An 11,582-nucleotide genomic window follows, 5' to 3' on the forward strand; every position below is an offset into this window, starting at 1 on the left:
CTGGAGATGGATATCATGTTTGGTATGCTGGAGGGTCAGAGAAAAAGGGGAAGACCCCCCAGTAAGATGGAGTGACAAAGTGGCGGTATCCATGGGCTCAAGCATAGCAACGATTGTGAGGTTGGCCTAGAACTGGGCAGTCTTTTGTTCCATTGTGCATAGGGTCACTATGAGTGGGTACCAACTCGATGGCACTTAACAACAACAACAACAACAACAAGACTGTGGACGTTAAAGAAGCCTTGGTAGCATAGTAGATCACGTGTAGGGCTGCTTACTACAAGGTCAGCAGTTTAAACCTACAAGTCACCCCAAGGGAGAAAGATGAGGCTGTGCTGCCATAAAGATTTATAGTCTCAGAAACCCAAAGGGGCAGTTGTACTCTGTTCTATAGGGTCGCTAATAAGTGGGAATTTTTCAGTGACAATGGATTTGGTTTTTGGTTTACTGTTAAGTGAGATGCATGACTGTAATTTAAAAAGAGATGGGACTTTACTTAATTTTATTTAATGTTATATTTTCAATATAAATTTATAATGTGAAACAGATACCCTGGTCATATAAATAGACTTACCTGATATTTGAGCATGTCCACATTATAATACGTAGCCTGGGGTTTCTGTTCAGACACTTTCTTTAAGTGAGTCATCAAATTTGGCATGTTTACCCAGAATTCCTTGTTATTGGCATCATTTTGGGTATTATCACTATTCAATTAGGAAAAACAAAAGATTGAGTAGCATCTTATAACAAATCAGACGTAAACCACACAAGAAATATTTTTGCAAATGGTATATAATGTATATATATCTATCTTTGATAATTCTTGGAGATGATTTGTTAACAGTAGTGTGGTTTTAGTAAAAATACAATTCTGAATGGTATTATGTAATGTTAATAGATTAATATCCATAGGGAGCCAGTATTGTTATAAATCTCATTGAACACTCATAGCAATATTAACGGATTATAATTGGCTACTTTACAGAGTGAATTATTTATTAAACCCAACTTAATAGCCTTTTCTACATCATCAAATGTTTCATCTGAATTAGTCAGTTAATGCAATCAAAGAGCTAAGTACATTGATTTTCTCTTTAATTGAGTTGACCAGTAGTTTCTCGGAAATTACTGAGTTAAAGATTTTGGCTAAATGTAAGCATAGTTTTAACCATGGTGCTTTAAGATAAGCACTGGACCACAAGGTTGTTTGAATCACAAGGTCAGCAGTTCAAACTCACCAGCAGTTCACTTCAGAACCGGCTCGATGGCACTTAACAGCAACAACAACAATGAGAAACATTGTTGTTGTTGTCAAGTGCTGTAGAGGTAGTCCCAACTCACAGTGCCCTTGTACTGAAGTTCTGAGAGTGTACGTCTCAGAAAACCTCATCTCCCACGGAGTTGCTGGTAGGCTACAACTACTGACCTTGTGGTTTGCAGTCCAATGTTTATTTTACTAGCGCAGTAGTTATGAATTGGGCTGCTAACCTCAGGATCAGCAGTTTGAAGCTACCAGCTGTTTTGCAGGAGAAAGATGAGGCTTTCTGCTCCTGGAAAGATTTACAGCCTCAGAAACCCTGTACAGGGTCGCTGTGAGTTAGAACTGACTCCTTGGCACATAACAACAATAACAAACTGTACTTCCCAATGAGAAAGGAAGGATCCTAAAATCACCCTGCTGCCTTTTCTTGCCACCTAGTGCTGTTAAGTCAGTGTTGTTTCATTGTGACCCTAAAGAACAAGGTAGAACTTCTCCACAGGATTTCCAAGGCTACAAATCTTTATGGAAGCAGACTGCTTCACCTTTTTCCCATAGAATTCCTAGTGAGATTGAACTGCTAACCCTTCAGTTAGTAGTCTAACAATTAACACACTGTGTGTCACTAGGGGCCCTTTTCAGCATAGAAAATATTTCATTTAAGAACACTGAAATCATAAAAATGTCACTCCTGGAATTTAAAAGAAAATAATCATAGTAGTTAAAATAGAAAAATTGAGTGTAGTCTCCAACTACAGAGTTTCACATCCTTGTGAGGGTCATCGGGGTCCTGGTGTAGCACTGTAGGATAAGTAGTGGACAAGGTCAGTGGTCCAACCTCACCATCCACCAGTTGGAAAACCTATACAGGGTTGCTATGAATTGGAACTAACTTGATGGCACTGAACTGATAGCTGCAAAGTTGGTGGTTGAAACCCATCAGCTGCTCCTTGGAAACTCTATAAATGGTTGCTATGAGTTGGAACCGACTTGACAGCTTTTAACAACAACATGAGAGTCCTCAGCTTTGTTTAGAGGCCGGTCATCATACAAGTCGAACAATCCATCTTGTGAATGCTTGTTCTCAGTAACAAAAACCATAGGCAAGAGAATGTAAAGCTCCTACTCACTTACCACAAGAAAATGGAGACCTCACATGACTGAACAGCTTGAGACAAACAACCTGGTGTTTCATTTTCAGAATATCTGATACAATGTAATAGTAACAGGTCTACTTTCTTGAGTACCTATTATGTTATGTATTAGGCATTGTATCAGATGTATTACAAATCGTACCACTGAGATTAACCCCAACAAAGAATAATTACCATCCTCATTTTTAAACATGAGCAAATTTAGTATAAAAAAAGAAAATTAGAATTTGAGAAAAGATGGAAGATCAAAAGTAAATTGGTAAGATTCAGCCTCCAGAAGTCAAACAAAGCAAGAAAGCAAGGTCTAAAAAACACTGGGGTCTTACAACAGCTACTGGTCTGTTAGGAGTGAGTGGCTGTTGGAGGCAGCCTCAACATGACCCTCATGACTCTGCTGTGCCCTGGCATAAGAATATTGAGAGCACAGCAAAGTTCTATGGTTCTAGGCAGGTAGAAAAGAATGGAAAAGAACCCTGTCCTGCTAAGACTTTGCACCCGAGTCAAGCTGAGGTAAGAAGGCTGATAAACGCTGCCCAAACTTATTATTATAAGCATCTAAGTTAGAGCTCTGGTAGCACAGTGGTTACGAATTAGGCTGCTAACCTCACGGTCAGCAGTTCGAAACTACCAGTGGTTCCATGAGAGAAAGATGAGGCTTTCTGCTCCCGTGAAGATTTACAACCTCAGAAACCCTGTGCAGGGTAGCTATACATAACTACCACAGCACATAACTACCAGCCACCAAGTTACCTATACTTTCAAAGAAAACAGACTAGAGACAAAAGATAAGGGTATAGAGGGTCAGCAAAAGTCTGTAATTGTCTATAAGGTCACATCCAGCCCAGGTCAGTCTTATTGCAGTTCAAATTTTCCAACTATACCAAAGCTAAAACCAACACACATACAAAAACCCAACAAGAAATTCACACACAAACACTCCATAGCTGCTGCTCTGAATTGACTCTGACCCATGGTGAACTCATGAGTGTTAGTATGGAGCTGTGCTCCATAGAGTTTTCAATGGCTGATTTTTTGGGAGCAGAGTACTAGGCTTGTCTCCTGAGGTACTTCTGGGTGGACCCAAACCTCTAACCTTTCAGTTAACTGTTTGACACGGGTGCAGAAGTAATATTCAGTAACATATCATTGGATCCCTGGGTGGTATAAAGTGGTTAACTTGGCTGTTAAAAGTCATATAAAAACAGTTTTGGAATGATGATTAATTCAATTCACTAGGATAAATGGTTAATGTACTAAGCTGCTAACTGTAAGGTTGAAAGTTCAAGTTCAATCAGGTGCACCTTAGAGGAAAGCTTGACGATCTATCTCTGAAAGAAAACAGCTCTATGGAGCAGAGTTCTACTCTGACACACATAGCGTCACCATGAGTTGAAGTTGACTTGACACTTGATGGCAACTAGTGATTGGTCTATATGTCAACATATACATATAAATAGTTACTGCACATGTTCCTTAGAACTTAGCAACATAACTGCTTCAGAGTGAAATAATATAATAATAATATTTATAGACAAATGGTGAGGGAGTAGCATACAATTTCTAATTTTACATGAAGGAATATTGAAAAATAAAATTAACTGGCTCAACACAGACATCAAAAAGGAGGAAACTGAAATAAATGTTTCCAATGACACTATTTCACATTTACTTTTGATCCTAATGGATGATTATGTCTTTTATGCTATAGTCCTGGAACGAAGTTGCTAATTAGGCCCTTGCAATGGCCACAGAGGGGAAAGTAGCCATTATGATTGTCAAAAAGACCTGTTTCTGTTTGTTCACCATTGGAATTAAAATACTTCATTTATATTGGTTCTCAAATTCCAATTATCAACAACTTTTACTTATTTCCACATAAACATCCTACTGACTAAATTCTTTAAGTTATAGTTTAATTGTTCATTTATTCATTTATTCAATACATATTACACAAGTACTGCTTATCTAATAAACCTGCAGGGGCAGGTATGAGGATACAATGGTAGATTAATATAGAATCTTCCATTTCCTCATGGATCTTACAGTCTAGGTGGAGAAGACAGGTGAATGAAGAACCACAGATAAATACAACAGAATTATTCATTATAATAAGTGCTGCAAAGAGAGAATAACAAGGGGACGTGATTGAGTGGGGAGTGGGAGGGTCACAGAGACATTAGGCTGAATCTGAAGGATGACTAGGAGGAAGGTGAAGAAGGCCAGAAAGCGTATTCCAGGCAGAGGAAACAAGCCCAAAAGTCCTGGTGTTAAAATGATTCTGAGAATACTGGGTGTGCTGGAGGTATAGGGATTCTGAGGCAGAATGGTGAGAGAAAAGGACCAAGAGGCAGCCAAGTGTATATGACGCAGAACATCAAAAGGAAATGACAACAAGTTTAGGTATAGGTGCAATGTAAATGCCACTGGAGTGAGGATGATCATTTACCTCATACAAGACTGGCTGCTGTGTGAAAAACCTATTGAAGTGGACTAAGATTAGATTCAGGGAAGCCACTGTAGTGATCCAGGGGCCTGGCAGTATTCCCAGGGAGAAGGGATGTCTCCATAAAGGAGGAGAGTGGCCACTTTAGAGAGAGATTCTTTGATGTAATACTAGCTAGGACTTGATGAAAAAGAGGAGATATTAAGAATGATGCTGTTGTTTCATCCATTGCAAATAATTTACTTGATATAATGAATCATTTTAATAGCATATATGTATGCATTGTGTGACTTTACACATGAATACATATAATAAATACATAATGATAAATAGGTGTAATACTAGAATATGTGAAAATTATATCCATATAAATATAGCCACAGACATACATGTAAAACCACACAAAAAAAACCACATAAAAAAAACCAGTAAACATCAAAGAAAACATGCCAAAGGTGAAGGGTAGTCATAAAACAGATTCTCAGTTGATTTTAAAAGATGTTCATTTAACAATAGGATTTTACTCTTGTTATTGGGATTATTCCTCACCGCTCTCATCCATTGTCTACTAATGAAAAGCAAAACAGATGAGTAATTTATCACTGATAAAGATTTTATTTCACTAAATGTCACTTTAATCAGTTGAGATTGTTGGCAATTAAAAAACCTGTATTTGCATTTAAAAATCAGTATATGGAGCAACACATACATACTTTTAAAAACCCTGACAGTTAAGAAAGTTCAGTATTTGAATCAATAAGTGTATTTTAACGGCGATGATTTCTCTAACAATGCTTTTCAACCACCAAAGTCTGCCCCTAGGGTCAAAGAGTTCAGCAGCAGACATGTCTAAAAATTTGTGCAAAATCATATTTACCAGCAGAGAAGTTGGGGATTTGGCAGGACGTGCTCTAACCTGCTGAAATTCACCACCCGAAATGTCAGAGCAGCTGGGGATGGGTTGTTGGCAAAGTGTCTGGTGATGCCGGCAGGAAAGGATAACACCATTTCTCCGGTAATCTTTACGATGCATCTGTCAAATCAAAACACAGAGGAAAGAGAAAGGAACCATGGGTCAATATTCTGTGAATCAAAACAATTGTGAAAAAGGAAAGACATAAGTAATAATATTCAACAGCAGTAGAGATTAAAAGTAAGCTCTTATAATTCCACTTTCAACTACTAAATCAATTTCTCCCTATGTAAGAAGCCAACGGTTTGTTTTAACACTTTTATTAAGTGGCTGTTTTGTTGAATGCATTTTGGACAATAAGAAGAAAAGTGCAGCTCTTTCTGTGGAAAAGGCTATATATAATTCCTCTCACAAATAGAATCACCAATTCTGATGGTTTGCTCTAATTTTGGTTTCTGAATTTGGGCAGAACATTTGAAAGTATTCATTGTACAACATCATTCCACACTGGAACTTATTTTAGTTCTCTGAGAAACATGATTAATGCCTGGAGAATGTTCTTTTATGTACTCTTGAGATAAAGTTCTTGATTCCCACTTATCTAATTGTTCATTTCATTAACTTGGCTACGTAATCAAAATGGTTAAATCAGTCATAGAATTAATATAGTCGGATGATAGTTTCTGAGAAAAATGAACTTTAAAAAGAGCATTGTTGAAGTATAATTGACATACTATAAACTTCACTTTTTAAAAGTGCAAAATTCCATACATTCTGACAGAGTATACACTCAAAAAACCATCACAGAAACAAGATAATGGGCAACATCCACTAGCCCTAAAAGTTTTTTCATGTCTCTCCGTAATAATCCCTTTCTCCTGTATTTCCCATCAGTCCACTGTCCATCCTTGGGTAATTGTCAATAAGTCTGTCACTTCAGTTCTGTCACTTAGTTTAAGACTAAATTAAACATTTCCTAGAATTACATATAGTTTTGGGGGAACCTGAAGGGGACTGTTTTATTTTTTTCCCTTAGAACAGTTATTCTGAGATTAATCTAAGTCGTAGTTGTTGTTGTTGTTAAGTGCCATTGAGTCTGTTCTGACCCATAGCGACCCTGTATAGGGTTTCCAAGCAGCAGCTGGTGAGCTTGAATCACTGACCTTGCAGTTCAAACAACTTTGCAGTCTGACGCATTAGCCCACAGTATGTATCTATAATTCTCTCCTTTTTACTGCTGAGCCAACTAATTGTTACCCCAGAGGACAGAGGAAAACTGTCTCATAGGGTTTGCAAGGCTGCAAATCTTTTTGGAAGCAGATTGCCACAACTCTCTCTCACAGAGCAGCTGGTGGGTATGAACTGCTAGCCTCTAGGTTAGCATCTGAGTGCTTAACTACTGTGCCACCGGATTCCTGAGAAAATTTAGTCTCATATATATCTTATTTGCATCGAGTCCTGGTATTGCAGGTTAATGAGCTGGACTGTAAGGTTGGTTTGAATTGCAAGATGGGTGGTTCAAGACCACCAGCCGCTCTTCAGAAACCCTGGACCAGGTCACTATGAGTCATAACTGACTCAACGGCACAACGGCACTTAACAACGACAACAACGTTCCATACAGTGGCCCGTAACACATTTTCTTTGCTAACAGGTATGATGTTAAACTTAGTAGTGGGTGCTGGAGAAGCATCTCCAGTGTGTTTCCTATGCAGACTGCTGCAGAGTTTAGGGTTTCTTCAGTGTCTGGCTTTTGCAGTACATGTGGCATGCTTAAGTACAGCACATATGATTCTGCCAGTGCCCAGTAGCACAAAGTACTTCCTTAGCATCTGGTTTCTGTAGTGCACAAGGCTTCCCCAGGGCCCAGTTCTTTTTATGTTGGTGGGTTTTTCAGCTCTAGGCTCCAGACATAATACACAACGACTCTAGATCCCGACGTCTGCAGCGCACAGTGACCTGCAGTCCCACCAGCCATCAGCTTCCCTAGGTCCTCCCTGAGCAGAGGGCCTCGGTGAGACATCTGCATGAGCACTTTTCTCTGGCACTCTACAGGGTCCATTTCTAGCAACGTCTCAGCGCAGAGACTTCTCTGCCTTCCATAGTCATGCTTTTTGCAACCAGGTCTGGATCTCAGTCAGGAGGGGAGTTGTAGAGGGCTCTTCTTTTAGCATATTGTCTCAGTCCTAGGGTAGTGGCTACTCTATATACCTGCTCTTCAGTTCAAATTTCAGAGTTCTCTCTAGTTCTTGTTTCTCCAGTTCCCTATCCTAGTCAATAATTCCTTTTACTTAGTTTTCCTTGTTCAAATGACTGAAGCCTCTCCATCCTGCTTGGACCTGACTAATAATAAATGAAGGGGCTTCAACAAATTTGTTGAAAAATTCCATTACTTTGTATTTCAGGTTTGTGTGTGTGTGTGTGAACTTTTTGAACTTCCCTCGTATGTGGCTTTATTATAGCTAAAACTCTTTGTTTTATTATTTTATTTGTTGTCTTAAGGGTTATGCTATTCATTTCTAACTGATTACATTCTACCTTGAAGTGATATTTTACAACTTCACAGTATTATAAGACCTTTACAACAATACACCTTCTATTTCCCCCCATTTTTGTCATACAATATTATTGTCATGTTTTACTTTCACATATTTTTAAAAGCTCATATCATATTATTTTTATTTAAAACAAATTATTTTTAAAAGAGATTAATAAGAAAAATCTATTCATATAGTCATAATTTTCCTTTTTGCCTGAAGGACTTCCTTTACATTTTTTGTATATCTGTGTGCTATGGGTCTGTGAGAATGGCATGGGGGCAGCACCGGGTCTCCTTTGACTTCACGAAGAGGAAGAGAATCAAAATCACTATCAGCCAAAGTCTTGTTCTTATGAGGCGAGGTCCAACACACTCCCATCCTCCAACCGTCTTCGATAGCACACTCTACTTTTCTGTTGGGTTGGGTAATTCACTGCAAGGTCATATAGAAGCTATAAGGAAGTTAATAGGTTACAGGTCAGGATCAGAAATGGTTAGGATATAGTTCTTCAGTCAGGAAAGTCTTTTCTCAGCTGTGTCTATTGGCACGTCTCTCCCTGACCCTTGGCCTCTCAGCTACATGACTCCTTGGTCTTTACCCTGCTCATATAATTTTAACATTACTGGTAAATGCTCAAAAGGGCACAGTACTCTACCATAAATCTCAGCCTAAAGGTGTTAATGGGTCCATCAATCTAGCTCCTCCAACCTAGCTCCTCCCATTAGGTGCCGTGAAGCGCTCCACTCTGTAAGTGAGCTTCCTGCTGAAGGCACTCAGTCATCTTGCTCCAGGAAGCCCATTGCTCTGTCTTGTGCTCTTGGTTCTGCTGCTTCCATTTCTCTGGTATCACAGCCCTCTGTCTCCTGAATTGAGGCAGATCTTTGGGTCCAAAGAATGTGCTCCAATCCTGGGTCTTCTTGAATGACGGTGAGATCCCTTGTTCCTCTTTCTGAAGTCGCTCATGTTATACCTAGTGCGATGGCAAAACTGCCTAAGGCTCTCATTAGTCGCCTATGTCTTATTTGCATGGTTCCCATCCAGTAATTTGGTGGGAAATAAAAAGACTATGGCTAGAAGAGCCATTGTTGTTGTTGTTAAGTTCCACTGAGTTTGTTCTAACTCATAGCGACCCTGTATAGGGTTTCAGAGGAGCGACTGGTGGGTTGAACTGCCAACCTTGTGGTTCAAACTGGCCATGCAATTAATTGCACTACAGGGCCTGAGAGTGATGATGATACTTTCTTTCAGCTTTGTCTGTCTGAGAATGTATTTTGTCTTCATCTTAACAACTACTTCACTGGTTATAGAGTTTTAGGCTGACAATCTTGTCCTTTCATTGTTCTGTTGCTTCTTAGGTTCACTGTTTCCAATAAGAAACTTGCTATCATCTATGCTTTTCCTTTGTATGTTACATACCATGTTTTAGCTTGTCTTTATCAGTTTTTCTGAGCAATGTGATAACAATGTTTGGGGTTCTTTGAGACTCTTAGAAATGCAGGCTTATTGTTTTCCTCAAGTTTGGAAAAAATGTTATCCTTCTACCTCTCTTCGGGGACTCCATTTACACATATAGTAGGTTGCTTAGAGAGTCCTGGTGTTGCACTGTAGGATAAGCACTCAACAGTCAGGTTGGTTTGAACGACAAGGTCGGCAGTTCAAACTCACCAGGTGCTCCTCAGAAATTCTATACAGGTCATTGTGAGTCAGAACGGATCCAACAGCACTCAACAACAACAACAACAAGGTTGCTTAAAGTTGTTCTAGACTCACTGATGCTATATGTTTTTATTTTTTCTATTCTTTTTTCATTTTGAGTTTCATTTTTTAAAATTTCTATTGATATATTTTCAAGTCCATTAATCTTTTCTTCTGCAACACCCAATCTTCCATCATTCCTATCTGCTGTATTTTTCATGTACGCATTTTAGTTTTCATCTCTAGTAATTCAATTTTTGTTTAAATATATCTTCTATGTCTTTATTTAACTTGAATATATGGAATACAATTGCAATAAATGTTTTAATATTTTTGTCTGCTAATTCTAACATCTGCATCAGGTCTGTGTCAAATTGTGTTGATTCTATTACATATGGGTCATGTTTTCTGCATTTTGCTTGACAACCTTAGGTTGGCTGCCAGGCATTCTATCTTATTGGGTGCTGAATATGTTTTCATTCCTATATTCTTTAGCATTTCTCTGGGACACAGTTTATTTTCTTGGGAGTAGTTTGATCCTGTTAGGTGTTGCTTTGAAGATAAGTGAGGCAGGACCAGCACATACGTAGTATATGGATACTTACTCCCTACTGGTGATGCAGCCCCCTCTTCTGTGTACCCTACCCAATGTTCTAAGAAACTGGAAGCTTTCCAGTCTGGCTTATAGAAATAGACACCATTACTGGCCCTGTTATCTTTAATCTTTTCATGTAATTCTTTTTCTGCCCTTGGGTATTTGTTTCACACATGTGGGTTGATCAGTACTTTGCTGAATACTTCAGAGAATCTCTGCAGGTCTTCAGAAGACTCTTGGTGTAGTTTTCTACTCTTTGATACTCTGTAATGAGAACTCTAGAAACCCGGACTCTCAGCTCTGTTTCCCCAACTCAGAGAATCTAGAGGGCTCTGCCCAGGGTCTCCCTCCCTCTGGTGTGGCCTAGAAACTCTCTTAAAAAATAACCAGGGTAATCATATGGCACACTTCATTTATTCCCCATCTCTCAGGTACCACTGTCTTTCACCTGGTACCTAAATCACCTAGCAAATAAATCACTGCTTCATATACTTTGTCCATTTTCAGGTGGGATCATAAACTGGGCCCTATAATTCCATCTCTAAAACTTGATTTTTTAATTTTAAATTTTATATTATTGCATATTACACTGGTGTCTTATTCTTAGATATAGTATCCTGTTGTTGTTAAGTGCTGTTGAGTCAATTCCAACTCATAGTTACCCCACATAGGGTTTCCAAACAGTCTTTGGTGGGTTTGAAGACTGGCTATGGTTTGCACTATAGTGCTTATCTTTTTTTTTTTTTTTCAAGTTTTTATTGTGAATTGGGTGATAGTTTACATGGGAGAATATCAGCTTTACATTTATCCGCATTTCATTTCATTGCAATGATTACAATCCCTTCCGTGTATTATCATTCAATAGCATTTGCTTCCATTCCCTTTTGTTTGTTTTTTTGGATGTACACCAAAGCACTCAGGAATATACAACCATTTAAATAACCAAAGGGCATACCCCATGGGCACACCCCGCGGGCACAC

The 11,582-nt window shown here is 38.8% G+C and overlaps 1 protein-coding gene across 6 annotated transcripts in view; it reads right to left on the minus strand.

Annotated features, from left to right (window-relative positions):
• The window catches only part of SGIP1 (SH3-domain GRB2-like (endophilin) interacting protein 1), a 360,328-nt gene that overhangs the window by 24,241 nt on the left and 324,505 nt on the right, over positions 1 to 11,582 (minus strand). For all 6 annotated transcript variants that reach the window (XM_006862443.1, XM_006862442.1, XM_006862446.1 and 3 more), the window contains 2 exons: positions 5,736 to 5,891; positions 575 to 707 (listed from right to left, as the gene is read on the minus strand). In XM_006862443.1, coding sequence (XP_006862505.1) covers positions 575 to 707; positions 5,736 to 5,891 — 289 coding nt within the window. The remainder of the gene's footprint in view (positions 1 to 574; positions 708 to 5,735; positions 5,892 to 11,582) is intronic.

This window comes from Chrysochloris asiatica, unplaced genomic scaffold (assembly GCF_000296735.1).
Source record: "Chrysochloris asiatica unplaced genomic scaffold, ChrAsi1.0 scaffold00048, whole genome shotgun sequence".
In the NCBI taxonomy this organism is placed as follows: Eukaryota; Metazoa; Chordata; class Mammalia; order Afrosoricida; family Chrysochloridae; genus Chrysochloris; species Chrysochloris asiatica.